Here is a 27835-nt window from a genome sequence, read left to right as displayed (position 1 = left end):
CTTTAGCCCCACCCCTTTTAGGCTTTTCCTCCTTTAGCCCCTCCCCTTCGACCCCACCCTCTCTAGCCCCTCCCACTTTAGCCCCGCCAGTTGTGATTTACATGTTTTAGCCCCGCCCCCTTTTAAGCCCTTCCCCCTTTAGCCCCTCCCCTTCTCATTTACATATTTTACCCCCTCCCTTTTGGCCCTCCCCTTTGACCCCACCCACTTTAGCCCCACCCATTTTAGCCCCACCCCTTATAATTTACATGTTTTAGCCCCGCCCCCTTTTAGGTCCTTCCTCTTTAGCCCCTCCCCTTCTCATTTACATGTTTTAGCCCCGCCCCTTTTAGGCTTTTCCTCCTTTAGCCCCTCCCCTTCGACCCCACCCTCTTTAGCCCCTCCCACTTTAGCCCCACCAGTTGTAATTTACATGTTTTAGCCCCGCCCCTTTTAAGCCCTCCCTCTTTAGCCCCTCCCCTTCTCATTTACATGTTTTAGCCCCGCCCCTTTTAAGCCCTTCCCCTTTAGCCCCTCCCCTTTTAGCCCCGCCCCTTTCCCACAACCCCTCCCCTAACCCCACCCCCTTATGCCCCTCCCCAACCCACCTAATTAGCATAGCCCATCACCCTAATTAGCATAATTAGCGCAATTAACCTGGGCCGGGGCTGGCCCCTCCCTCTCGGGGGCGGGCGGGGGCGGGGCCGGCGCCGCCTTCTCCTCCTCGGCCAGCTCCTCGAAAAACTGCCGGAATTTCGGGAATTCCGGGGGAAATTCGGGAATTTGGGAGGAAATCCAGGGATTCCAGGGGGAAAATTGGGGGTTTTGGGAAAAATCCTGGAGTTTTCGGGGGCTAATTTGGGGATTTTGGGGAGAAATCATGGAATTTCATGGGAAATTTGGGATAAATTTGGGAATTTTGGAAAGAAATTTGGGGTTTATGGGGAGAAATTTGGGGATTTAGGGAGAAATTCAGGAATTTGGGGCGGAAACTTGGCAGTTTTTGAGGAAAATTTGAGAATTTCAGGAAATCCGGGAATTTTGGGGAGAAATTCTGGAATTTGGGGAAATTTGAGGATTTTGGGAGAAATCTAGGATTTTTGGAGGAATCCAGGAATTTTGGGGAAAAACTGGGAATTTCGGGAGAAACCGGAGAATTTTGGGGAGAAATCTGGGGATTTTGGAAGAAATGCAGGAATTTTGGGATGAAATCCAGGATTTTCAGGGGGAAATCTGGGAAATTTGAGGAGAAATCTGGGAATTCTTGGGAGAAATTTGGGGATTTTGAGGAGAAATCTGGGAATTTTAGGGAGAAAGCGGGGAATTTTGGCAAACCCGGGAATTCGGGGAGGGGCCCTCAGGAATTTTGGGGGGGTCAAAGGTCACTCACGGATTTTTTGCCCTTCCGGTCCTTCCGGCCCTTCTTGAGGGGTTGCTCTGGGGGGGGAGGGGGGAATTGGGTCTGGGGGAGCCCCAAAATCTGGGGGGAGACCCCCCAAAATTTGGGGGTTGGGCGTGAGAGGGGAGCGGAGCCTGAATTGGGGGGGGTCCCCAAAATTGGGGGGTTTGGGTTAAAAAATGGGGGGGAAAAGAAGGGGGGGGGGGGGGACAGCGCCGAGGGGGCCCAAAATTCGGGGGGGGGGGGTCCCAAATTCTGGGGGGGGTCCCAAATTTTGGGGGGGATCTCTCCCCATTCCCGGGGGTCTCTCCCCAATCCCGGGGGTCTCTCCCCATTCCCGGGGGTCTCTCCCCAATCCCGGGTCTCTCTCCCCATTCCCGGGGGTCTCTCCCCATTCCCGGGTCTCTCTCCCCAATCCCGGGGGTCTCTCCCCAATCCCGGGTCTCTCTCCCCATTCCCGGGGGTCTCTCCCCATTCCCGGGTCTCTCTCCCCAATCCCGGGGGTCTCTCCCCATTCCCGGCTCTCTCTCCCCATTCCCGGGGGTCTCTCCCCATTCCCGGGTCTCTCTCCCCATTCCCGGGGGTCTCTCCCCATTCCCGGGGGTCTCTCCCCAATCCCGGGTCTCTCTCCCCATTCCCGGGGGTCCCGGTCCCCAATCCCGGGGGTCTCGGTCCCCATTCCCGGGGGTCTCTCCCCATTCCCGGGGCTCTCTCCCCATTCCCGGGTCTCTCTCCCCAATCCCGGCGGTCTCTCCCCAATCCCGGCGGTCTCTCCCCGTTCCCGGGGGTCTCTCCCCGTTCCCGGGGGTCTCTCCCCCATCCCGGGAGTCTCTCCCCCATCCCGGGGGTCTCTCCCCATTCCCGGGTCTCTCTCCCCATTCCCGGGGGTCTCTCCCCATTCCCGGGTCTCTCTCCCCATTCCCGGGGGTCTCTCCCCATTCCCGGGGGTCTCTCCCCAATCCCGGGTCTCTCTCCCCATTCCCGGGGGTCCCGGTCCCCAATCCCGGGGGTCTCGGTCCCCATTCCCGGGGGTCTCTCCCCATTCCCGGGGCTCTCTCCCCATTCCCGGGTCTCTCTCCCCAATCCCGGCGGTCTCTCCCCAATCCCGGCGGTCTCTCCCCGTTCCCGGGGGTCTCTCCCCGTTCCCGGGGGTCTCTCCCCCATCCCGGGAGTCTCTCCCCCATCCCGGGGGTCTCTCCCCATTCCCGGGTCTCTCTCCCCAATCCCGGGGGTCTCTCCCCATTCCCGGGGTCTCTCCCCATTCCCGGGGGTCTCTCCCCCATTCCGGGAGTCTCTCCCCCATCCCGGGGGTCTCTCCCCATTCCCGGGGTCTCTCCCCGTTCCCGGGTCTCTCTCCCCCATTCCCGGGGGTCTCTCCCCATTCCCGGGGTCTCTCCCCATTCCCGGGGGTCTCTCCCCCATCCCGGGGGTCTCTCCCCATTCCCGGGGGTCTCTCCCCAATCCTGAGGGTCTCTCCCCCATTCCCGGGGTCTCTCTCCCCATTCCCGGGTCTCTCCCCATTCCCGGGGGTCTCTCCCCCATCCCGGGGGTCCCGGTCCCCCATTCCCGGGGTCTCTCCCCATCCCGGGGGTCCCGGTCCCCCATCCCGGGGGTCTCTCCCATTCCCGGGTCTCTCTCCCCAATCCCGGGGGTCTCTCCCCATTCCCGGGTCTCTCTCCCCATTCCCGGGGGTCTCTCCCCAATCCCGGGGGTCTCTCCCCATCCCGGGGGTCCCGGTCCCCATTCCCGGGGGTCTCTCCCATTCCCGGGTCTCTCTCCCCAATCCCGGGGGTCCCGGCCCCCAATCCCGGGGGTCCCGGTCCCCATTCCCGGGGGTCTCTCCCATTCCCGGGGGTCTCTCCCCATTCCCGGGGGTCTCTCCCCTCAGTCCTGGCCCCCCCCGGCTCTCCCTCACCCTCCTCGCCCCCCCTCCATTCCTCCTGCTTGGCCCCCGCCGGCCGCGCTCCCTTCGGCATGGCCGGGCACCGCGCACTGCGCATGCGCCGCCACCGCCGCCCCGCGCCGCTTCCGCCTCCTCCCATTGGTCCGCTCCTCCGCCAGCCCCGCCTCCCGCCCGCGCGCCGCTGTCGCTATTGGCTAGCCTCTTCTTGTCCCGCCCACCCCTGAGGCAACGCGTCCTCCTATTGGTTAATCCCGCCCCGCCGCGTGCGCCGCGCCGCTACGAGTCACCCGGCCCGTCAATCACGCCGCGGCGCTGAGGCGATACGCCACCCTATTGGCTCCTCCCCCGGGCGTGTCCCCGCCCCTTTGCGCCTATTGGCGGAGCTCGGCCCCGCCCCGTCAGGTGCGCTCCCGTCATGCCCCGCAAGCGGCCGTTCAGCGCCAAGCGGAAAAAGCGGCAGCTCCGGGAGCGGCGGGAGCGCAAACGGGGCGGTGAGAAACGGATGGGATAGCCGGGAATGGGAATGGGAACGGGGCTGGGACAGCCGGGAATGGGAACGGGGCTGGGACAGCCGGGAATGGGAATGGGAACGGGGATGGGGATGGGCACGGGGCTGGCAGCTCCGGGAGCGGCGGGAGCGCAAACGGGGCGGTGAGAAACGGATGGGATAACCGGGAATGGGAACGGGAACGGGGCTGGGACAGCCGGGAATGGGAATGGGAACCCTGGGAATGGGGAGAGACAGCTCCGGGAGCGGCGGGAGCGCAAACGGGGCGGTGAGAAACGGATGGGATAGCCGGGAATGGGAACGGGAACCCTGGGAATGGGAATGGGAACCCTGGGAATGGGAACGGGAACGGGGCTGGGACAGCCGGGAATGGGAACGGGAACCCTGGGAATGGGGAGAGACAGCTCCGGGAGCGGCGGGAGCGCAAACGGGGCGGTGAGAAACGGATGGGACAGCCGGGAATGGGAACGGGAACGGGGCTGGGACAGCCGGGAATGGGAACGGGAACCCTGGGAATGGGGTTGGGACACGGGAATGGGAATGGGAATGGGGCTGTGACACCGGGAATGGGGCTGGGATCCCGGGAATGGGACTGGGATCCCCAGGAATGGGGCTGGGATCCCCAGGAATGGGGCTGGGATCCCAAGAATGGGGCTGGGATCCCGGGAATGGGGCTGGGATCTCCAGGAATGGGGCTGGGATCTCCAGGAATGGGGCTGGGATCCCGGGAAATGAGGCTGGGATCCCGGGAATGGGGCCGGGATCTCCAGGAATGGGGCTGGGATCTCCAGGAATGGGGCTGGGATCTCTAGGAATGGGGCTGGGATCTCCAGGAATGGGGCTGGGATCTCCAGGAATGGGGCTGGGATCCCAGGAATGGGGCCGGGATCCCAGGAATGGGGCTGGGATCTCCAAGAGTGGGGCTGGGATCCCGGGAATGGGGCTGGGATCCCGGGAATGGGGCTGGGATCCCAGGAATGGGGCTGGGATCCCCAGGAAATGAGGCTGGGATCTCCAGGAATGGGGCTGGGATCCCGGGAATGGGGCTGGGATCCCGGGAATGGGGCTGGGATCCCCAGGAATGGGGCTGGGATCCCCAGGAAATGAGGCTGGGATCTCCAGGAATGGGGCTGGGATCCCGGGAATGGGGCTGGGATCCCCAGGAATGGGGCTGGGATCCCGGGAATGGGGCTGGGATCTCTAGGAATGGGGCTGGGATCCCCAAGAATGGGGCTGGGATCCCCGGAATGGGGCTGGGATCTCCAGGAATGGGGCTGGGATCCCCAAGAATGGGGCTGGGATCCCCGGAATGGGGCTGGGATCCCCAGGAATGGGGCTGGGATCCCCAGGAATGGGGCTGGGATCCCCGGAATGGGGCTGGGATCTCCAGGAATGGGGCTGGGATCCCAGGAATGGGGCTGGGATCTCCAGGAATGGGGCCGGGATCCCCAGGAATGAGGCCGGGATCCCCAGGAATGGGGCTGGGATCCCGGGAATGGGGCTGGGATCCCGGGAATGGGGCTGGGATCTCCTGGAAGGGCACCATGATCACCCGAACCCCCCTGACGCCCCTGTGCCCCCTGACCCCCCGTGCCCCCTGACCTCCGTGCCCCCTGACCCCCGTGCCCCCTGACCCCTGTGCCCCCCTGCCTGTGCCCCCTGACCCCCCTGACCCCCGTGCCCCCGCCCGTGCCCCCTCCGACCGCAGACGCCCCGGCCGGGCCGGCGCCGGGCCCCGGCAGCCGCAGCGGGAGCAGCGAGCGGGACGGCGATGGCGCCCCCGGAGACCCCCCGAGCGAGCCCCCCCGGCGGCACGACCCCGGCAGGTGAGCGGGGAAACTGGGAACGGGGGCGGGAATGGGGGAACTGGGAATGGGGAAACTGGGAATGGGGGTGGGAATGGGGAAACTGGGAACGGGGGCGGGAATGGGGAAACTGAGGGAATGGGGGCGGGAATGTGGGGAGAGTGAGGGAATGGGGAAACTGGGAACGGGGGCGGGAATGCGGGTGGGAATGGGGAAACTGGGAACGGGGGCGGAAATGGGGAAACTGAGGGAATGGGGGAACTGGGAACGGGGGCGGGAATGTGGGGAGAGTGAGGGAATGGGGAAACTGGGAATGGGGGTGGGAATGGGGAAACTGGGAACGGGGGCGGGAATGGGGAAACTGGGAACGGGGGCGGGAATGGGGAAACTGGGAACGGGGGCGGGAATGGGGGTGGGAATGGGGAAACTGAGGGAATGGGGGTGGGAATTGGGGTGGGAGTGGGAATGGGGAAAAGCCCGGCCTGGATTTGGGGTGCAATTGGGAATGGGAGAAAACCCAGAGTGGATTTCACTGGGAACCCCAGCTGGAGGGAAAACCCGGCCTGGATCCCGGGTGTCCAGGCCCAGAGCGGGGTCCGGCCGTGGCTGGGTGACCCCGGAAGGGTCCGGCCGTGGCTGGGTGACCCCAGGGTGCCCCTGGTGACCCCGGGGTGCCCCTGGTGACCCCGGGGTGCCCCCGGCGCCCCCCAGGTTCCGGCTGCAGCTGGGGGGGCCCCGGGCCGAGGCCCTGGAGCGGAGCCGGCGCCGGGCCCAGCAGGAGCCGCTGGAGCTGCTGCCCGAGAGCGCCCTGGAGCTGGAGCCCGACCGCCTCTACGGCCCCGGTGAGCGGCTACCGGGCCGGGGGGATGGCTACCGGGGCGGGGGGTGGCTACCGGGGCAGGGGGGTGGCTACCGGGACAGGGGGGTGGCTACCGGGGCGGGGGGATGGCTACCGGGACGGGGGGATGGCTACCGGGGCAGGGGGATGGCTACTGGGACAGGGGGTGGCTACCGGGGACAGGGAATGGTCACTGGGGGGGTGAGGTGACCATTGGAAGGCCAAAATGGCCACTGGGAGGGTCAAAGTGGCCACTGGAAGGAACCAAGTGACCACTGGGAAGTGACCACTGGAGGATCAAAGTGGTCACTCAGAAGGCCAAAGTGACCACTGGGAGGGATGAAATGACCACTGGGAGGGTCAGAGTGGTCACTGGGAGGAACAAAGTGGCCACTGGGAGGGATGAAATGACCACTGGGAGGGACAAACTGACCACTGGGAGGGTCCCGGTGGCCCTGGGGTGCCACCAGCCCAAAGGTGACCCCGTGTCCCCCTCCCCGTGTCCCCCCAGGGCTGGACTTCCCCGGCGCCCGCCCTGGAGCTTCGGGATGAGCCCCGAGGAGCTGCGGGCGCGGGAGGAGGCGACGTTCCGGGAGTTCCTGCGGGGCTGCGGGACCCCGGGGGGGACCCCGGGGGGGACGGTGACAGCCCCGGCCTGGCCCCCTTCGAGCACAACCTGGAGGTGACAGCGCCGGGGACACGGGGAGGGGGTTTGGGGACATTAGGGGGGGTTGGGGACATTCTGGGGACATTAAAGGGTGTTTGGGGACATTCAGGGGGGTTTGGGGACATTCTGGGGGGTTTGGGGACATTCTGGGGGGGTTGGGGACATTCTGGGGACATTAAAGGGTGTTTGGGGACATTCTGGGGGGGTTTGGGGACATTTTGGGAGGGTTTGGGGACATTAAAGGGGGTTTGGGGACATTCTGGGGGGGTTGGGGACATTCTGGGGGGGCTGGGGACAGTCTGGGGGGGGTTGGGGACATTTTGGGGGGTTTGGGGACATTCTGGGGGGGGTTGGGGACATTTTGGGGGGTTTGGGGACATTAAAGGGGGTTTGGGGACATTCGGGGGGGTTTGGGACATTCTGGGGGGGTTGGGGACATTCTGGGGGGCTTTGGGGACATTAAAGGGGTTTGGGGACATTCGGGGGGGTTTGGGGACATTCTGGGGGGGTTTGGGGACATTCTGGGGGGCTTGGGGACATTCAGGGGAGGTTGGGGACATTTGGGGGGGGTTTGGGGACATTCTGGAGTGTTGGGGACATTCTGGGGGGGGTTGGGGACATTTTGGGGGGGTTTGGGGACATTCTGGAGTGTTGGGGACATTCTGTGGGGGTTGGGGACATTTTGGGGGGTTTGGGGACATTAAATGGTGTTTGGGGACATTTTGGGGGGGGTTCGGGACATTAAAGGGGTTTGGGACATTCTGGAGGAGTTAAGGGGGGCTTGGGGGCTTAAAGGGGGTCTGGGGACATTTTGGGGAGGTTTGGGGACATTAAAGGGGGTTTGGGGAGATTCTGGGGGGCTTTGGGGACATATTGGGGACATTAAAGAGGCTTGGGGGGTTAAAGGGGGTTTGGGGACACTGGGGACATGGCAGGGGGGGTTTGGGGACATTTTGGGGACCCGGGGGTCACAAGGGAGAGGTTAAGGGGGGGGTTGGGGACATTTTGGGGACCCTGGGGTCACAAGGGAGGGGTTAAGGGGGGGGTTGGGGACATTTTGGGGACCCTGGGGTCACAAGGGAGGGGTTGGGGGGGGTTTGGGGACATTTTGGGGACCCGGGGGTCACAAGGGAGGGGTTAAGGGGGTTAGGGGGGGTTTGGGGACACCCGGGAGGCCGCGGGCTCACTGCTGTCCCCTCGCTGTCCCCTCGCTGTCCCCTCGCTGTCCCCTCGCTGTCCCCGTGTCCCCAGACGTGGCGGCAGCTGTGGCGGGTGCTGGAGATGTCGGACATCGTGCTGGTCATCGCCGACGCCCGGCACCCGGTGGGCGCCTGTGGCACCTCTGGGTGGCACCTCTGGGTGTCACTCGTGTGTGCCACCTCTGTGTGTCCGCTCTGTGACTGTCCTGGGTCACCTGGGTGTCACCTGGGTGTCACCTGTGTCCTCCCTGTCACTGTCCTGCGTTTGTTCTTTCTCTGTCCCTGTGTCCCCATGTCCCCCCATCACTGTCCCCCTGTGTCCCCCCCATGTCCCCCTGTCCCCTGATTGTCCCCTCATGTCCCCCAGGCCCTGGGGGTGCCCTGATTGTCCCCCCCTGTCCCCTGATTGTCCCCCTGTCCCCCTGATGTCCCCCCCTGTCCCCCAGGCCCTGAGTGTCCCCCTCATGTCCCCCCATGTCCCCTGATGTCCCCTGAGTGTCCCCATGTCCCCTGAGTGTCCCCCTCATGTCCCCCCATGTCCCCTGATGTCCCCTGAGTGTCCCCATGTCCCCCCGTGTCCCCCCATGTCCCCTGATGTCCCCCCGTCCCCAGGCCCTGGGGGTGCTCTGAGTGTCCCCCTGTCCCCCCTGTCCCCCCCTGTCCCCCCCTGTCCCCCCCTGTCCCCTGACTGTCCCCTCATGTCCCCTCATGTCCCCTGACTGTCCCCCTGTCCCCCCTGTCCCCTCATGTCCCCTCATGTCCCCCTGTCCCCTGACTGTCCCCTCATGTCCCCCCTGTCCCCTGAGTGTCCCCCTGTCCCCCCCTGTCCCCCCCTGTCCCCTCATGTCCCCTGATGTCCCCCCGTCCCCAGGCCCTGGGGGTGCCGCCCGCGCTGGCCGCCCACGTCTCGCAGGACCTGGCCAAGGGCCTCATCCTCATCCTCAACAAGGTGGACCTGGTGCCACCCGCGGTGGCCACGGCCTGGAGCCACCTCCTGCGGGCCCGGCACGGCTCGGCCCGGGTGGTCCCGTTCTGCACCGCCCCCGGCCCGGCCCCCGGCCCCGGTACGGGATTTGGGGTGAAAATGGGGGATTTTGGGTTTTGGGTCCCACCTCCTGCGGGCCCGGCACGGCGCGGCCCGGGTGGTCCCGTTCTGCACCGCCCCCGGCCCGGCCCCCGGCCCCGGTACCCACCCAGGGGGGATTTGGGGTGAAAATGGGGGATTTGGGGTGAAATTGGGGGATTTTGGGGGCTTTGGGGTGACACTAAGGGGATTTGAGGTCACCCTGGCTATTTCTGGAAGCAGAGGGGTGACTCTGGCTGTTTTTGGGGTGATTTTGGCCGTTTTTGGGGTCCCCAGGGCTGCAGAAGAGGCAGAAGAGGAGGGGGAGTCGCTGGAGCCGCGCCGTGGGACCCCGACTGCTACTGGAGGCCTGCGAGGAGATCGTGGGGGGGGCAGGTCCGTGGGGGGGTCCTGGGTGGGTTTGGGGGGTCCTGGGTGGGTTTGGGGGGTCCTGGGGGGTCTTGGGTGGGGTCTGGGGGGTCCTGGGTGGGTTTGGGGGGTCCTGGGGGGGGCAGGTCCGTGGGGGGGTCCTGGGTGGGTCTGGGGGGTCCTGGGTGGGTTTGGGGGTCCTGGGGGTTCCTGGCTGGGGTCTGGGGGGTCCTGGGAGGGTTTCAGGGGTCCTGGGGGGGCTGTGGGACTATCCCCAGTTCCCCCAGTATTCCCAATCCTCCCAGTATCCCCCCAGTCCCTCCCATTGCCCCCAGTCCCCCATTATCAGTACCCACAGTCTCCCCAGTCCCCCCATTCCCAATCCCCCCCAGTATCTCCCAGTCTCCCCCAGTCTCCCCAGTGCCCCCCAGTCCCCCATTCCCAGTTTCCCCCCAATCCCCCCCAGTATCTCCCAGTCCCCCCAGTATTCCCAGTGCCCCATTCCCAGTCCCTCCCAGTCCTTCCCAGTATCTCCCAGTCCCCCCAGTCTCCCCACTTCCTCACAGTCCCCCCCATTCCCAGTCTCCCCAGTATTCCCACTCCCAGTATCTTCCAATCCCCGCCAGTATCTCCCAGTCTCTACAGTATTCCCAGTCCCCCATTCCCAGTCCCCCCAGTATTCCCAGTCCCCCCCAGTATTCCCAGTCTCCCCAGTCCCTCCCAGTCCCCCCCAGTCCCCCCAGTCCCCCATTCCCACCGCGGTGTCCCCAGTGGACCTCAGCAGCTGGCGGGCGCGGCTGGAGCGGGCGGAGCAGCGCCCCCCGGAGGAGGAGGACGAGGACGAGGACGATGAAGACGAGGATGAGGAGGGGGAGGAGCCCCCGGGCGGGGATGAAGAGGAGGAGGAGGAGGAGGGGGCGGGGCCCGGGGGCGCGGCCCCGCCCCGGCAGTGGGAGCGGTACCGGCACGGCGTGCTGACGCTGGGCTGCGTCGGTGAGGGGCGGGGCCGGGGCGGGGCCACTGGGGTGTGGTCACTGTGGTCAGTGGGTGTGGTCACTGTGGGTGTGGTCACTGGTCATTTGGGTGTGGTCACTGTGGGGGTGGTCACTGTGGGTTTGGTCATTGTGGGTGTGGTCACTGTGGGTGTGTTCAGTGGTCATTTGGGTGTGGTCTGTGGGTGTGGTCACTGTGGGTGTGGTCATTGGGGGTCTGGTCAGGGGGTGTGGTCAATGGTCATTTGGGTGTGGACATTGTGGGTGTGGTCACTGGGTGTGGTCACTGTGGTCACTGTGGGTGTGTTCAGTGGTCATTTGGGTGTGGTCTGTGGGTGTGGTCACTGTGGGTGTGGTCATTGGGGGTCTGGTCAGGGGGTGTGGTCAATGTGGTCATTTGGGTGTGGTCAGTGGGTGTGGTCATTTGGTTGTGGTCACTGTGGGATTGGTCATTGTGGGTGTGGTCAGGGGTGTGGTCAATGTGGTCATTTGGGTGTGGTCCAGGTGTGTTCTGGGTGGGCGTGGCTCTCTGTGGGCGTGGTCCGGGTGGGTGTGGCAGCGCTCAGGTGGGTGTGGCTCAGGTGGGCGTGGCTCAGGTGGGTGTGGTCCAGCTGGGCATGGCAGCACTCAGGTGGGTGTGATCCGGGTGGGCGTGGCCGCGCTCAGGTGGATGTGATCCGGGTGGGCGTGGCAGCGCTCAGGTGGGCGTGGCTCAGGTGAGCGTGGCTCGGGTGGGCGTGGCCGCGCTCAGGTGGGTGTGGCTCAGGTGGGTGTGGCAGCGCTCAGGTGGGTGTGGCTCAGGTGAGCGTGGCTCGGGTGGGCGTGGCCGCGCTCAGGTGGGTGTGGCTCAGGTGAGCGTGGTCTGGGTGGGCGTGGCCGCGCTCAGGTGGGCGTGGCTCGGGTGGGCGTGGTCCGGGTGGGCGTGGCCGCGCTCAGGTGCGCCCGCCCCGCCCAGGTTTGCCGAACGCGGGGAAGTCGTCGGTGCTGAACGCGCTGCTGGGCCGGGGCGCGGTGGGCGTGTCCCGCGCCCCCGGCCGCACCCGCTACTTCCAGACCCATTTCCTGACGGGCTCGGTGCGCCTCTGCGACTGCCCCGGCCTCGTGTTCCCCTCGCGCGCCCCGCCCGAGCTCCAGGTGAGCCAGAGCCCCAAAATCCGGCCAGGTGTGACCCCAAAATCCAGCCAGGTGTGACCCTGACCCTGCCCCGGCCTCGTGTTCCCCTCGCGCGCCCCGCCCGAGCTCCAGGTGAGCCAGAACCCCAAAACCCAGCCAGGTGTGACCCCCAAATCCAGCCAGGTGTGACCCCGACCCTGCCCCGGCCTCGTGTTCCCCTCGCGCGCCCCGCCCGAGCTCCAGGTGAGCCAGAACCCCAAAACCCAGCCAGGTGTGACCCCCAAATCCAGCCAGGTGTGACCCCAAAATCCAGCCAGGTGTGACCCTAACTCCACTTCCATCCAGGTCCTGGCAGGGCTGTACCCCATTTTCTCTCCTTTCCCAGGTCCTGGCAGGGCTGTACCCCATTTTCTCTCCTTTCCCAGGTCCTGGCAGGGGTGTACCCCATTGTTTCTCTGTTCCAGGTCCTGGCAGGGCTGTACCCCATTTTCTCTCCTTTCCCAGGTCCTGGCAGGGCTGTACCCCATTTTCTCTCCTTTCCCAGGTCCTGGCAGGGGTGTACCCCATCGCGCAGCTGCAGGACCCCTACTCGGCCGTGGGGTTTTTGGGGTCCCACCTGGCCCTGCCCCCCCTGCTGCAGCTGCGCCCCCCCAGCGGCGGCGCCTGGACGGCCTGGGAGCTGTGTGAAGGTGGGACGGAATGTTCCGGAATATTCCAGGATATATTTACATAATGTACCTGGGAGCTGTGTGAAGGTGGGACGGAATGTTCTGGAATGTTCCAGAATATTCCAGAATATTCCAGAATATATTTATATAATGTACCTGGGAGCTGTGTGAAGGTGGGACGGAATGTTCCGGAATATTCCCGAATATTCCAGATTTTGGGGGGGATTTCAGGGGTTTTGGGGCATCTCTGGGCATTTCAGATGGGAAAAATGGGGAATGTTTGGGATTTATTTGTAATTATTTGGGGATATTTGGGATTTTTTTTCAGGATTTATTCGGGAATATTTGGGATCTGGGGGAAATTTTGGGGGGTTTGGGACACTTTTAGGGTGTTTTTGCTGATATTTTGGGATGTTTTTGGGGCATTTTTAATGATTTTTTTGGGGTGTTTTTGGGGCGGTTCTGCTGATTTTCTGGGATGTTTCTGGGGCAGTTCTGATTTTTTTGGGGGTGCTTTTGTTGATTTTTGTTTACATTTTTGGGGTGGTTTTTGGGCATTTTTTGGGGATGTTTTTGCTGATTTTTTGGGGGTGCTTTTTTGATTTTTTGTTACATTTCTGGGGTGTTTTTGGGGATATTTTCCTGATTTTTTGGGATGTTTTTGGGGCGGTTCTGCTGACTTTCTGGGGGTGGTTTTGTTGATTTTGTTTTTTATGTTTTTGGGGTGTTTTTGTTGATTTTTTGTTATGGTTTTGGGGCATTTTTGCTGATTTTTTGGGGATGTTTTTGGGGCGGTTCTGCTGAGTTTTTGGGGCATTTTTGCTGATGTTTTGGGGCGTTTCCCCCAGCCTGGGCAGAGAAGAGGGGCTACAAGACGGCGCGGGCGGCGCGCAACGACGTGGCGCGCGCGGCCAACGGGCTCCTGCGGCTGGCGGCCGAGGGGCGGCTGCGCCTCTGCTTCCGGCCCCCGGGCTACTCCCGGGAAAAAGGTACCCAAACAACCCAAAATTCAGAATTTGGGACCCAAAATTGGGAATTTGGGACCCAAAATTGGGAGTTTTGGGGGGATTTGGGGGGTTTTGGGTCTGGGGGTTCCTGCGGCTGGCGGCCGAGGGGCGGCTGCGCCTCTGCTTCCGGCCCCCGGGCTACTCCCGGGAAAAAGGTACCAAAACAACCCAAAATTCGGAATTTGGGACCCAAAATTGGGAGTTTCGGGGGGATTTGGGGGGTTTTGGGTCTGGGGGTTCCTGCGGCTGGCGGCCGAGGGGCGGCTGCGCCTCTGCTTCCGGCCCAGGTACCAAAATAACCCAAAATTGGGAATTTGGGACCCAAAATTCGGAATTTGGGACCCAAAATTGGGAGTTTTGGGGGGATTTGAGGGGTTTTGGGTCTGGGGGCTCCTGCGGCTGGCGGCCGAGGGGCGGCTGCGCCTCTGCTTCCGGCCCAGGTACCAAAATAACCCAAAACTGGGAATTCGGGACCCAAAAAAACCCCCAAAATCAGGAAATTGAGGGAATTTAGGATGGTTTTGGGGAATTTGGGGCAGGTTTGTACCCAAAAAAGTCAAAAATGGGGGATTTGGGACCTTAAAAAAGCCAAAATGGAGGAATTTGGTACCTAAAGAAATCCCAAAATAAGGGATTTGGGACCCAGAACTGGGGCTTTGGGGCTGTTCTGGGCGGTTTCGGGAGGATTTGGGGCAGTTTTGGGGAATCTGGGGGAGTTTTGGGACCCGGAAAACCCCAAAATTGGGGTTTTGGGACACGGAATTGGGGTTTTGGCGGGATTTGGGGGAGTTTTGCTACGCAAAAAATCCCAAAATTGGGGATTTAGAAGGAATTTGAAACCTAAGAAAACTAAAAATTGGGGATTTGGGCCCCGAACCCCCAGACTCGGGGATTTGGGCCCGAAAAGCCCCAAAACCGTGGATTTTTGACCCAAAATCCCCGCAGAGCGTTGGGAGCTCCACCCCGACACCGCGGCGCTGGCGGCCATGACAGGGGGCGGGGCCTGCGCCCCTGACCCCGCCCCCAGCTCCGAGGACGAGGGGGCGGGGTCAGACCAGGCCACGCCCCCTCCCAGCCCCGCCCCCAACCCCTTCGCGCTGCTGGGCGAGGACGAGTGCTGAGCCAATCGGAGCGCGCGGATTAGCATATCGCCGCCTACGGAATAAAGCGTTTATTTCTGCACGGCGGATTGGCTGCTTCCGGCGCGGCGGCGACCAATCAGAGCACAGGGGCGGGGCCTGGGGAGTGAGGTCATTGTTAGGCCACGCCCACATTCCTTATTTGTGCTTGGCCCCACCCATATTTTATTATTTTGGTTTGGCGCAACCCATATTTTATTATTTTCATTTGGCCCCGCCAATATTTTATTATTTTGGTTTGGTCCCACCCACATTTCCTTCTTTGGGTTTGGCTCCACCCACAATTCATTATTTTGGTTTGGCCACACCCACATTTCATTATTTTTGTTTGGCCCCACCCACATTTCATTATTTTGGTTTGGCTCCACCCACATTTCATTATTTTGGTTTGGCCCCACCCATATTTTATTATTTTGGTTTGGCTCCACCCACATTTCATTATTTTGGTTTGGCCCCACCCACAATTCATTATTTTGGTTTGGCCCCACCCACAATTCATTATTTTGGTTTGGCCCCACCCATATCTCATTATTTGGGCTTGGCCCCACCCACATTTCCTTATTTGTGATTGGCCCCGCCCTTCCCTGGCCCCGCCCACATTTCCTTTTATGGGATTGGCCACGCCCACAAGCTCCGCCATATTTGCCTTGGCCCCGCCCCCACTGACCGGTGGGCGTGGCCTGCGGGGGTGGGCGTGGCTCAGGTGGGCGTGGCTCTGTGCGTGTCCCGGGTGGGCGTGGCCCGGGTGGGCGTGGCTCTGGGTGTGTCCCGGGTGGGCGTGGCTCAGGTGGGCGTGGCTCTGGGTGTGTCCCAGGTGGGCGTGGCTCAGGTGGGCGTGGCTCAGGTGGGCGTGTCCCGGGTGGGCGTGGCTCAGGTGGGCGTGTCCCGGGTGGGCGTGGCTCTGGGCGTGGCTCAGGTGGGCGTGGCTCAGGTGGGTGTGTCCCGGGTGGGCGTGGCTCAGGTGGGCGTGGCTCTGGGCGTGGCTCAGGTGGGCACAGGAGGCGCCGCCCGCGGCCGCAGGTGAGGCAGCGCAGGACGAGGCGGGGCTGGCCACGCCCTGGGGCGGGGCAGGGGGCGTGGTCAGACACCGACACGCCCCAAACCGCCAAAAGACTCCCAAAATCTGCCCAAAATCGACACCAAACCTTCCCAAATTCCCCAAACCGACCCAAAATCCCTCCGAATCCCTCTCAAGTCCCTCACATCTCCCCAAATCCCCCCAATGTCCTAAAATTCTCCCCAAAATCCCTCCAAATTCTCCATCCAAAATTCCCCCTAAAAATTCCAACCAAATTTCCCCCAAATTCACCAAAATGCTCCCGAAATCCCCTCAAATCCCCCCAAATTTCCCCTAAATTCACCAAAATGCTCCCGAAATCCCCTCAAATCCCCCCAAATCCCCCCAAACCCCCCCAAATTTCCCCCAAATTCACCAAAATGCTCCCAAAATCCCCTCAAATCCTCCCCAAAATCCCCCAAAGTTCTCCGAAATACCCCAAATCCCCCCCCCAAATTCACCAAAATTCTTCCAAAATCCCGCCCCAAACCCCCCGAATCCCCCCCAGCCCCCCCAGGTGCCCCCGGCTCCCTCCCCCACCCCGCAGCCGGGCCCCGCTCCCCTCCCCCGGCAGCAGGAGGGAGCAGCAGCGGCGGCAGAGGCGGCGCTTCACCGCCGGGGCCCTGGGGGGGAAAGGACCCAAAGTCAGCCAAAAACACCCGAAATCACCCGAAATCACCCCGAAATCAGCCAAAACCACCCGAAATCACCCGAAACCACCCGAAATCAGCCAAAACCACCCGAAATCACCCCGAAACCACCCCGAAATCAGCCAAAACCACCCCGAAATCAGCCAAAAACACCCAAAATCACCCGAAATCAGCCCGAAACCACCCAAAATCAGCCAAAACCACCCAAAATCACCCGAAACCACCCCAAAATCAACCAAAACCACCCAAAATCACCCGAAACCACCCCAAAATCAACCAAAACCACCCAAAATCACCCGAAATCACCCCAAAACCACCCTGAAATCAGCCAAAACCACCCAAAATCACCTGAAATCACCCCAAAATCAGCCAAAACCACCCAAAATCACCCGAAATCACCCGAAATCACCCCGAAATCAGCCAAGACCACCCAAAACCACCCAAAATTACCCGAAACCACCCCGAAATCACCCAAAATTACCCAAAACCACCCAAAATTTTCCCCAAATCTCCCCAAATTCCCAAATCCCCCAAATCCCCCCCAAATCCCAATCCCCAAATCCCCAATCCCAAATCCCAATCCCAAATCCCAAATCCCAATCCCAAATCCCAAATCCCAATCCCCAAATCCCAAATCCCAAATCCCAAATCCCCAAATCCCAATCTCCCCAATCCCAAATCCCAATCTCCCCAATCCCAAATCCCAAATCCCCAAATCCCAAATCCCAAACCCTAAATCCCAATCCCAAATCCCAATCCCAATCCCACTCCCAATCCCCAAATCCCCAAATCCCAATCCCAATCCCACTCCCAATCCCCAAATCCCCAAATCCCAAATCCCAATCCCAAATCCCAAATCCCAATCCCCAAATTCTCAAATCCCACTCCCGCTCCCGCTCACATGCGCAGCACGAGGCGCCGCGCCGCCGCTCGCTGCGTGCGCAGCAGGAACCGCGCCAGGCCGGGGCTGCGTGGCTGCGCCCAGTGCGCCGCCTGCTTTGGGGCAAAACCCGCAGATTTCGGGAAAATCGGGGAAAATGTAGAAAATTGGGGAAAACTGGGGCTTTTTAGAGGCACTTCTGGGGGATTCGGGGGGAGTTTTGGGGATTTTGGGGGTTTTTTTTTCGATTTTTGGTGGAGTTTTGGAGATTTTTTTGGGGCACATTTAGGGGATTTTGGGAAAATTCGGGAATTTGGGGAAAATCTGGGGATTTTGGGAAAATCCGGGGCGTTTGGGAAAAATGGGGAAAATCTGGGGCTTTTTAGAGGGAGTTCTGGGTGATTTGGGGGGGATTTTGGGGTTTTTTTTTTTCGATTTTTGGTGGAGTTTTGGAGATTTTTTGGGGCACATTTAGGGGATTTTGGGAAAACTGGGTGAAATTTGGGCATTTTAGAGGGAGTTCTGGGGGATTTGGGGGATTTTTAGGGGTTTTGGGGGATTTTTTGGGGGAAGTTGGTGGATTTTGGGAAAACGGAGTAAATTTTGGGGAAAAACGGGAAATTTGGGGCACTCCAGGGGAAGATTTAGGGGATTTTTAGGGGTTTTGGGATTTTTTGGAATTTTTTGAGGATTTGGGGGGGATTTCTGAAGATTTCTGAGTATTTTTGGGGAGATTTTTGGGGGATTTTTGGGGGGTTTTGGGGATTTTTGGGGCAGCTGCAGCAGGACCAGGCCAGGCCGGGTCTGCGCCCAGGGAGGCGCCGGGATTGGGGGAAAATTTGGGAATTTTGGGAAAATTCGGGGGAGTTTGAGGAAAATAGGGGGAAATTTGGGGCTTTTCAGAGGCAGTTCTGGGGGATTTGGGGAATTTTTAGGGATTTGGGGGATTTTTTGGGGGGTTTTGGGGATTTTTTCGGGGCGCAGGTTGGACTTTTGGAGGATTTCTGGGGCGTTTTGGGAAAATTGGGCTTTTTGGAGGGAGGTCTGGGGGTTTGGGGGGGGATTTTGGGAGAGTTTGGGGATTTCGGGTGGATTTTGGGGGGATTTTTTGGGCATTTTGGGGGGATTTGGGGGGATTTCGGGTGGATTTTTGGGGATTTTTGGGGATTTCGGGTGGATCTTTGGGGATTTTTTGGGATTTCGGGTGGATTTTGGGGGGTTTTGGGGGGATTTTGGGGGATTTCGGGTGGATTTTTGGGGATTTCGGGTGGATTTTGGGGGGATTTTTGGGGATTTCGGGTGGATTTTTGGGGGATTTTTGGGGATTTCGGGTGGATTTTTGGGGATTTTTGGGGATTTCGGGTGGATTTTTGGGGATTTTTGGGGATTTCGGGTGGATTTTTGGGGATTTTTGAGGATTTCGGGGGCGCGGACCCCTCCCCAACCCCCCCAGCCCCGGGTCCACCCCAAAATCCCCAAACTTCCCCAAATTCCCCCAAAATCCGCACCTGGAAGAGGAAGTTCAGCCTCTGCAGCGCCTCCCGGTCCCGCACGGGCGCCGCCATCTTCCCCTGGCCCCGCCCCTCGTGGGCGTGGCCGCGGCTCCCCATTGGTCAGCGCCGCGCGGGGCGCTTACGTCACTTCCGGGCACTTCTGGGGTCCCTTCCCCCACTTTGGGACCCCCCCCCGGTGGGGAGCTCCCCAAATTATCCCAAATTATCCCCAAATTATCCCAAATTATCCCAAATTATCCCCAAATTATTCACAAATTATTCACAAATTATTCACAAATTATCCCCAAATTATTGCCAAATTATCCTAAATTATCCCCAGATTATCCCAAATTATTCACAAACTATTCCCAAATGATTCCCAAATTATCCCAAATTATTCACAAACTATTCCCAAATTATTCCCACATTTTCCCAAATTATCCCCAAATTATCCCAAATTCGTCCCAAATTATCTCAAATTCATTCCAAATTTACTCCTAAATTATTCCCAAATTATTCTCAAATTCTTCAGAATTTTTTCCCAAATTCTTAACAAATTTTTCCCAAATTATCCCCAAATTCTTCCCAAATTATCCCCAAATTATCCCTAATTTATTCATTTATTCCCCAAATGATCCCCAAATTCCGGTGTCCCCAGTGTCCCCTCCTGTCCTCAAATTCCGCCAATTATTCCCAATTTTTTCCGAAATTCCCAAATTATCCCGGAAGTGTCCCCGGATTCCGAGGTGGCTCCGTGTCACCCTCGTGTCCCCAAATCCCCGCGTGTCCCTCCCTGTCCCCGCATTCCGATGTCACCCCCGTGTCACCCCCGTGTCACCCCCGTGTCACCCCCGTGTCACCGCGTGTCCCGTGTGTGTCCCTCCCCTGTCCCCTCCCTGTCCCGGCTCTGTCCCCTCCCCTGGCCCCAAATTCCGATGTCACCCTCGTGTCACCCGCGTGTCCGTCCCTGTCCCGTGTTTGTGTCCGTCCTGTCCCCTCCCCTGTCACCTCCCTGTCCCCAGCGGTGCCACCCCTGTCCCACCCGTGTCCCACCCTCTGTCCCTCTGTCCCTCTGTCCCTCTGTCCCCTCCCTGTCCCCGCATTCCGATGTCACCCTCGTGTCACCCCTGTGTCATCCCCGTGTCCCGTGTTTGTGTCCCGTGTTTGTGTCCCGCCCCTGTCCCCAGCGGTGCCACCTCTGTCCCCTCTGTCCCCTCTGTCCCCTGTCTGTCCCTCTGTCCCCCTGTCCCTCTGTCCCCTGTTCCCCTGTCCCTCTGTCCCCTCCTGTCCCTCTGTCCCTCTATCCCTCTGTCCCTCTGTCCCCTGTCTGTCCCCCTGTCCCCCTGTCCCTCTGTCCCCTGTCTGTCCCTCTGTCCCTCTGTCCCACTCTTGTCCCCTCCTGTCCCTCTGTCCCTCTGTCCCTCTGTCCCTCTGTCCCTCTGTCCCACTCTTGTCCCCTGTCTGTCCCCTGTCTGTCCCTCTGTCCCCTGTCTGTCCCCTCTGTCCCTCTGTCCCCCTGTCCCCCTGTCCCTCTGTCCCTCTGTCCCTCTGTCCCACTCTTGTCCCCTCCCCTGTCCCCTCCCTGTCCCCGCATTCCGATGTCCCTCCGTGTCACCCTCGTGTCACCCTCGTGTCCCGTGTTTGTGTCCCGCCCCTGTCCCCGCCTGTCCCCAGCGGTGCCACCCGTGTCCCCTGTCCGTCCGTCCGTCCGTCCGTCCGTCCGTCCGTCCGCGGGGCCGATGTCGCCGCCCGCCGCCTCGCGCGGTCCCCTGGCCGTGCTGGCCGCGGCCACGGCGTGTCCGCGCTGCGGGAGCGCCGTGCGGGACCCGGTGCTGCTGCCGTGCGAGCACCGCTGCTGCCGCCGCTGCCTGCTGGCCCCGCTGGTGTCCCCGGTGTCCCCGGTGTCCCCGGAGCTGTCCCCGCTGGCCCCGGGGTCCCCGGGGTCCCCCCCGGGCTGGCCCCGCTGTCCGCAGTGTCGCCGGCCCTGCGCCCCCGGCCGCGTCCGCACCGCGGTGGCGCTGGCGGTGGAGGCGCGGATCGCGCGGCGGCTGGCGGGGGACACGAGTGGGGACACGAGTGGGGACACGAGTGGGGACAGCGGGGACACGAGTGGGGACATCGGGGACAGCGCCGGGACAGCGCGGGGACGCCGCAGGACCCGCAGGACCAGGTGAGATTTGGGGGATTTTGGGGGTTTTTTGGGTTTTTGGGAGGGTTTTTGGGGGGTTTGGGGACATGGGGACACGAGTGGGGACACCGGGGACAGCGGGGACAGCGCAGGACCTGCAGGACCAGGTGAGATTTGGGGGATTTTGGGTTTTTGGGGGGTTTGGGGACATGGGGACAGCGGGGACAGCGCCGGGACAGCGCGGGGACGCCGCAGGACCCACAGGACCAGGTGAGATTTGGGGGATTTTGGGTTTTTTGGGTTTTTGGGAGGGTTTTTGGGGGGTTTGGGGACATGGGGACACGAGTGGGGACACCAGGGACAGCGCGGGGATGCTGCAGGACCCGCAGGACCAGGTGAGATTTGGGGGATTTTGGGTTATTTTTTGGAATTTGGGGATTTTTTGGGGGGTTTGGGGACACGGGGACAGCGGGGACAGCACCGGGGACAGCGCGGGGACGCCGCAGGACCCACAGGACCAGGTGAGATTTGGGGGATTTTGGGTTATTTTTTGGAATTTGGGGGTTTTTTGGGGGGTTTGGGGACACGGGGACAGCAGGAACAGTGCAGAGCCGGGAGGGGGGAAGGTGAAATTTGGGGATTTTTGGGGTTTTTGGGGAGTTTTGGGGACACGGGGACAGCGCGAGGACAGCGCAGGACCGACAGGACCAGGTGAGATTTTGGGGGATTTTGGGGGTTTTTTTTAGGGTATTTTGTGGGGGTTTGGGGGTTTGGGGACACGGGGACAGCGGGGACAGCACGGAGCCGGGAGCGGAAGAGGAAATTTGGGGAATTTTGGGGGTTTTTGGGTTTTTTTGGGGGGTTTGGGGACATGGGGACAGCAGGGACAGGACAGGACTGGCAGGACCAGGTGAGATTTGGGGGATTTTGGGGGTTTTTGGGGTTTTTTGGGGGGTTTGGGGACACGGGGACAGCAGGAACAGCGCAGAGCCAGGAGGGGAAGAGGAAATTTGGGGAAATTTGGGGAATTTTTGGGGGTTTGGGGAGATGGGGAGGGCGCAAGACCAGCAGGACCAGGTGAGATTTTGGGGAATTCTGGGGTTTTTTTGGAATTTTGGGGGGTTTTAGGGGGAGATTTGGGGGTTTTGAGGAGTTTGGGGACATGGGGACGGCGCAGAGCCGGGAGGGGAAGGGAAAATTTGGGGTTTTTGGGGAAAATTGGGGTTTTTGGGGGAGATTTTGGGGTTTTTGGAGATTTGGGGGAGATTTGGAAAACTTGGGGGGAGATTCGGGGTTTTTTTGGGAAGAGTTTTGATTTTTGGGGGGAGATTTAGGGACATGGAGGGAGGAATTGGGGGATTTTTGGGGAGAATTTAAGGGATTTTTTGGGGGTAATTTGGGGGAATTTTGTGGAATTTCTGGCAGGAATTTGGATGATTTTTGGGGGAGTTTTGGGGGGATTTGGGTTGATTTTGGGGGGAATTTTGGGGTGACTTTTGGGGGGAATTTGTATGATTTTTGAGAGGAATTTTGGGGGGAATTTGGATGATTTTTTGTGGGTAATTTGGGGGAATTTTGTGGAATTTCTGGCAGGAATTTGGGGTGATTTTTGGGGGGAATTTGTATGATTTTGGGGGGGAAATTTGAGGTGACTTTTGGGGGGAATTTGGGTGATTTTGGGGGGGATTTGGGCGCTGTTGCATCCCTGCCGAATCCGGCGCTGGGGGAGGGGAATTTTGGGGATCCCCGCCCCTCCCCCTCCCCTCACGTGCCGCCTCCTCCCGCCCCTCCCCCCCCCGGGGCGCCCCCGCCCCTCCCCCACCCGGCCCGGTGACATTTTTGGGGGGTGACAAATTTTGTTTTTGCGCTGCCCCTCCCCCGGCGCCCCAAAAATATTTGGGATTTTTTTCTTCCCTTCCCCCACCCCAAAAAAAAAAATCGGGATTTTTTTCCCCCTCCCCCTCCCCCACAAAAAAAAAAAAAAAGGGATTTTTTTCCCCCTCCTCCCCCAACCAAAAAATTAAAAAAATTCGGGATTTTTTCCCCTTTCCCCCACCAAAAAAATAAAAAATTCGGGATTTTTTTCCCCCTCCCCCACCCATTTTTTGGGTATTTTTTGTTTTTTTGTCCCCACAGCCTCGGGGCCCAACTGCGAGCGGACGCCGCCCCTCCCCCACCCCCGCGGGACCCCCCCAAATAAACCCAAAAAACCCAAAATAACCCAAAAAAACCCAAAAAGCATCACCGGTGTCATTTAATGTCCCTGGGGGGGGTCCAGGTAAAAATTTTGGGGTTTTTGGTGACATTTTTGGGGGTTTTGTGACATTTTTGGGGTCCAGGTGAGATTTTGGGGGGCGGTCCAGGCAGTGAAATTTTGGATTTGGGGGGAAAATTTTTGGGGCTGAAACTGCAGAATTTTTGGGCTAAAATTCCAAACTTTTGGGGCTGAAATTCCAGGATTTTTGGTGCTGAAATGCTGGAATTTTTGGGGCTGAAATTCCGAATTTTTCAGCCGGAATTTTCGGTGTTAAAACTCCGGAATTTTGGGGGGAAAATCTTAGAAATTATGACCCTAAAACTCCCAAATTTAGACCCGAAAACCCCCGAATTTCGGCCATAAATCCCTGGAATTTTAATTCTAAACCAGCAAAATTTCAACCCTAAAAATCCCAAAATTTGGCCCTAAAATTCTGGAATTTTAACCCCCAAACTCCCAAATGTTGGCCCTTAACCCCTGTAATTTTAACCCTAAAATTCCCAAAATTTGGCCCTAAAACTCCGGAATTTTGGCGCCGACCCCCCAAAATCCGTGGCGGGGTGGGGGAGGGGCCCCTCAGTGTCCATTGGGGTGGGGGAGGGGCGGATTTTGGGGTGGGGGAGGGGCGGATTTTGGGGGCCCCCGCGGATTTTTGGGGTGGGGGAGGGGCAGGGTGGGGGAGGGGCACATTTTGGGGTCCCCCCCGCAGATTTTGGGGTGGGGGAGGGTCGGATTTTTGGGGTGGGGGAGGGGCCCCTCAGTGCTCATTGGGGTGGGGGAGGGGCAGATTTTGGGATGGGGGAGGCTCGGATTTTTTGGGTGGGGGAGGGTCGGGTTTTTGGGGTGGGGAAGGGTCAGATTTTGGGGTGGGGGTCAGATTTTTGGGGTGGGGGAGGGGCGGATTTTGGGGTGGGGGAGGGGCAGTTTTGGGGTGAGGGAGGGTCGGGTTTTGGGGTGGGGGAGGGGCGGATTTTGGGGTGGGGGAGGGGCCCCTCAGTGCTCCGTTGGGGTGGGGGAGGGTCGGGTTTTGGGGTGGGGGTCAGATTTTTGGGGTGGGGGAGGGGCGGTTTGGGTGGGGGAGGGGCTGGTTTTGGGGTGGGGGAGGGGCCGGTTTTGGGGTGGGGGAGGGGCGGATTTTGGGGTGGGGGAGGGGCGGTTTGGGGTGGGGGAGGGGCCCCTCAGTGCTCCATGGCCACGGGCGGCTCGCGGGGCGGGGGGAGGGGCGGTTTGGGGGGGCCCCTCCCCCCCGTGTGCCGGTGGCCCCGCACGCAGTTCTGGTGGCCGCAGCCGCGCCCCTCCCCCCCCCGCCCCTCCCCCTCCCCCTCGCTCTCCGAGGAACTCTCGCCGAAGGGCCGCGGCCGCTCGAAGATGCAGCAGCCTGGGGAGAGAGGCCGAGAGACGGGCTGGGGGATTGGGGGTGGGGGGTGGGGATGGGGGGTGGGGATTGGGGGGGTTTGGGGGGTTTGGGGGGATTTGGGGGGTTTGGGGGATTGGGGGGATTTGGGGAGATTTGGGAGAATTTTGGGGGTTTGGGGGATTTGGGGGGATTTGGGGGTTTGGGGAAATTTGGGGGATTTGGGGATTTGAGGGGTTTGGGGAAATTTGTGGAGGTTTGGGGAAATTTGGGGGTTTGGGGGGATTTGGGGGGATTGGGGGATTTGGGGGGATTTGGGGAAATTTGGGGGATTTGGGGGATTTTGGGGATTTGGGGAATTTGGGGATTTGGGGAAATTTGGGGGATTTGGGGGATTGGGGAGAATTTTGGGGGTTTGGGGGATTTGGGGGGTTTGGGGGGATTTGGGGAATTTGGGGGATTTGGGGAAATTTGGGGGATTTGGGGGGATTTGGGGGTTTGGGGGGTTTGGGGGAAATTTGGGAGATTTGGGGGGATTTGGGGGGTTTGGGGGGGTTTGGGGGGATTTGGGGGGATTTGGGGATTTGGGGGGGTTTGGGGGATTTGGGGGGATTTGGGGGGATTGGGGGAAATTTGGGGGATTTGGGGGGATTTGGGGGGTTTGGGGGATTTGGGGGGTTTGGCAAAATTTGGGGGGTTTGGGGAAATTTGGGGGGTTTGGGGAAATTTGGGGGGTTTGGGTGAAATTTGGGGGGATTTGGGGGAGATTTGGGGAGTTTGGAGGATTTGGGGGCATTTTGGGGGGATTTGGGAGGATTTCAGTGAAATTTGGGGGGCTTTGGGCAGTTTTGGGGGGTGTTTTTGCGTTGTTTTTGGGCCATTTCTGGGTTATCTTGGGAGGTATTTTTGGTCAATTTTTGGGCTATTTTTTGGGCCAATTTTGGGTTAATTTTTGGGTTATTCTGGCAGAGATTTTCAGGATATTTTTGGGCCACTTTGGGGCTACTTTAGGGCCGTTTTTGGACTATTCTGGCACATATTTTTGAGCCATTTTTGGGTTAATTTTGGACCGTTCTGGCAGATATTTCTGGGATATTTTTGGGCCATTTTGGGGCTGGTTTTGGGACGTTTTTGGGCGGGTTTGGGGCCATTTTTGGGCAGATTTTGGGGCTGGTTTTGGGCCATTTTGGGGTGGATTTTGAGGCTGTTTTGGGCAGATTTTGGGGCCATTTTTGGGCCGTTTTTGGTCCATTTTTTGGCAGATTTTGGGGCCATTTTTGGGCCGTTTTGGGCAGATTTTGGGGCCATTTTTAGTCCATTTTTGGTCCATTTTTTGGGCCGTTTTGGGCAGATTTTGGGGCCATTTTCAGTCCGTTTTTGGTCCATTTTTGGGCAGATTTTGGGGCCATTTTCAGTCCGTTTTTGGTCCATTTTTTGGCAGATTTTGGGGCCATTTTTGGGCCGTTTTGGGCAGATTTTGGGGCCATTTTTAGTCCATTTTTGGTCCATTTTTTGGGCCGTTTTGGGCAGATTTTGGGGCCATTTTCAGTCCGTTTTTGGTCCATTTTTGGGCAGATTTTGGGGCCATTTTCAGTCCGTTTTTGGTCCATTTTTGGGCAGATTTTGGGGCCAGTTTTGGTCCATTTTTGGGCAGATTTTGGGGCCATTTTCAGTCCGTTTTTGGTCCATTTTTGGGCAGATTTTGGGGCCAGTTTTGGTCGGTTTTGGGGCCAGTTTTGGGCAGATTTTGGGTGGATTTGGGTCCGTTCTGGGCCCGCGGCGCTCACACTTGGAGGAGCGGCGGCCCAGGTGCTCGTTGTCCACCGTGTCGCTCGACCACTCGACCTTCTTGTCCGGCTTCCTCTTCCTCAGCTTCAGCGTCAGGCTGCGCTGCTCCTGCGGGGTCACACAGGGGTCAGGGGTCACACAGGGGTCAGGGGTCACACAGGGGTCACTCCGTGTCCCCTCAGCGTCAGGCTGCGCTGCTCCTGCGGGGCCACACAGGGGTCAGGGGTCACACAGGGGTCAGGGGTCACACAGGGGTCAGGGGTCACACAGGGGTCACTCCGTGTCCCCTCAGCGTCAGGCTGCGCTGCTCCTGCGGGGTCACACAGGGGTCAGGGGTCACACAGGGGTCAGGGGTCACACAGGGGTCACTCAGTGTCCCCCCAGCTTCAGCGTCAGGCTGCGCTGCTCCTGAGGGGTCAGCCAGGGGTCAAGGGTCAGCCAGAGGTCAGCCAGGGGTCAGAGGTCACACTGTGTCCCCAGGGGCCATTCCCAGTATCCAAACCCCTCCCAGTAACCCCAAACCCCATTCCCAGTACATCCCAGTAACCCCAAACCTCGCCCAGACAGTCCCAGTACATCCCAGTCCCTCCCAGTGCCCCCAAACCCTGCCCCAGTAACCCTAAATCCCTCCCAGTACATCCCAGTGACCCCAAACCCCATCCCAGTACCCTCATCCCCCATTCCCAGTACATCCCAGTGACCCCAAATGCCATCCCAGTACCCTCATCCCCCATTCCCAGTACATCCCAGTAACCCCAGTCCCTCCCAGTCCCCCCCAGTGACTCCAAACCCCATCCCAGTAACCCTAAATCCCTCCCAGTAACGTTGTCCCCCATTCCCAGTAATTCCCAGTAACCCCAGTTCCCTCCCAGTCCCCTTCCAGTCCCTCCCAGCAACCCCAAACCTCGCCCAGACAGTCCCAGTATATCCCAGTCGCTCCCAGTGACCCCAAACCCCATCCCAGTAATCTCATCCCCCATTCCCAGTACATCCCAGTGACCCCAGTCCCTCCCAGTCCCTCCCAGCAACCCCAAACCCCATCCCAGTATATCCCAAATCCCTCCCAATCCCATCCCAGTCCCCCCAGTCCCTCCCAGTAACCCCAGTCCCTCCCAGTCCCTCCCAGTGACCCCAAACCCCTCCCAGTATATCCCAGTTCCCTCCCAGTCCCTCCCAGTAACCTCATCCCCCATTCCCAGTCCCTCCCAGTCTCCCCGCCCCCCCGGGCCGGTACCGGCTCGGGGTTCCCGCTCTCGGTGACGGTGGCGGTGCCGCAGCCGCCGCTCTCCGCCGTCTCCGCCATGGCCGCGGGGGGTCCCGGGGCTCCCGCCGCCACCGGGCCGGGCCGGGAGCGGAACCGGGCCGGGCCGAGGCCGCCCCCACTTCCGGTGCGCGGAGAGCGCCGCTTCCGGTGGGTGAAGCGGCGAATCCGCTCCCCCTGCGCGGCCACTTCCGGTGCGCGCAGAGCGCCGCTTCCGGTGGGCGCGGCGGAGAATCCGCTCCCCCTGCGCGGCCACTTCCGGTGCGCGGAGAGCGCCGCTTCCGGTGGGCCCGGCGGAGAATCCGCTCCCCCTGCGCG

At 60.4% G+C, this 27835-nt stretch overlaps 3 protein-coding genes and 2 long non-coding RNA genes across 5 annotated transcripts; 2 read left to right on the top strand and 3 right to left on the bottom strand.

Moving 5' to 3' along the window:
* Positions 1-635: 635 nt before the first annotated feature.
* LOC144247645 (uncharacterized) lies at positions 636-3400 on the bottom strand. Its single transcript, XR_013341235.1, has 3 exons — positions 3294-3400; positions 1370-1416; positions 636-723 (listed from the first exon to the last, which is right to left on the bottom strand). It is a non-coding gene; the product is annotated as an uncharacterized LOC144247645 (long non-coding RNA).
* Positions 3401-3644: 244 nt separating this feature from the next.
* GNL1 (G protein nucleolar 1 (putative)) lies at positions 3645-14500 on the top strand. Its single transcript, XM_077788914.1, is given in 14 exon segments — positions 3645-3772; positions 5498-5615; positions 6306-6479; positions 6944-7052; positions 7055-7114; positions 8351-8422; positions 9170-9362; positions 9659-9757; positions 10502-10638; positions 10681-10723; positions 11678-11856; positions 12380-12524; positions 13352-13492; positions 14394-14500. Coding segments are annotated over 14 exon segments (1653 nt in total). The 5' UTR covers positions 3645-3696.
* Positions 14501-14559: 59 nt separating this feature from the next.
* On the bottom strand, positions 14560-18969 carry LOC110482921 (ribonuclease P subunit p21). Its single transcript, XM_077788913.1, has 3 exons — positions 18745-18969; positions 15317-15706; positions 14560-14748 (listed from the first exon to the last, which is right to left on the bottom strand). The coding sequence occupies exons 1-3, from the start codon at positions 18844-18846 to the stop codon at positions 14560-14562; spliced, it is 681 nt and encodes a 226-aa protein (XP_077645039.1). The 5' UTR covers positions 18847-18969.
* Positions 18970-20682: 1713 nt separating this feature from the next.
* On the top strand, positions 20683-23098 carry LOC144247648 (uncharacterized). Its single transcript, XR_013341242.1, has 2 exons — positions 20683-20899; positions 22994-23098. It is a non-coding gene; the product is annotated as an uncharacterized LOC144247648 (long non-coding RNA).
* Positions 23099-24064: 966 nt separating this feature from the next.
* Positions 24065-27650, bottom strand: PPP1R11 (protein phosphatase 1 regulatory inhibitor subunit 11). Its single transcript, XM_077788960.1, has 3 exons — positions 27491-27650; positions 26256-26364; positions 24065-24492 (listed from the first exon to the last, which is right to left on the bottom strand). The coding sequence occupies exons 1-3, from the start codon at positions 27557-27559 to the stop codon at positions 24293-24295; spliced, it is 378 nt and encodes a 125-aa protein (XP_077645086.1). The 5' UTR covers positions 27560-27650; the 3' UTR covers positions 24065-24292.
* Between the last annotated feature and the right edge of the window lie 185 nt (positions 27651-27835).

The sequence above is a fragment of the Lonchura striata genome, chromosome 29 (genome assembly GCF_046129695.1).
Source record: "Lonchura striata isolate bLonStr1 chromosome 29, bLonStr1.mat, whole genome shotgun sequence".
Lineage (NCBI taxonomy): Eukaryota > Metazoa > Chordata > Aves > Passeriformes > Estrildidae > Lonchura > Lonchura striata.
This window is presented reverse-complemented; position numbering and strand designations above follow the sequence as displayed.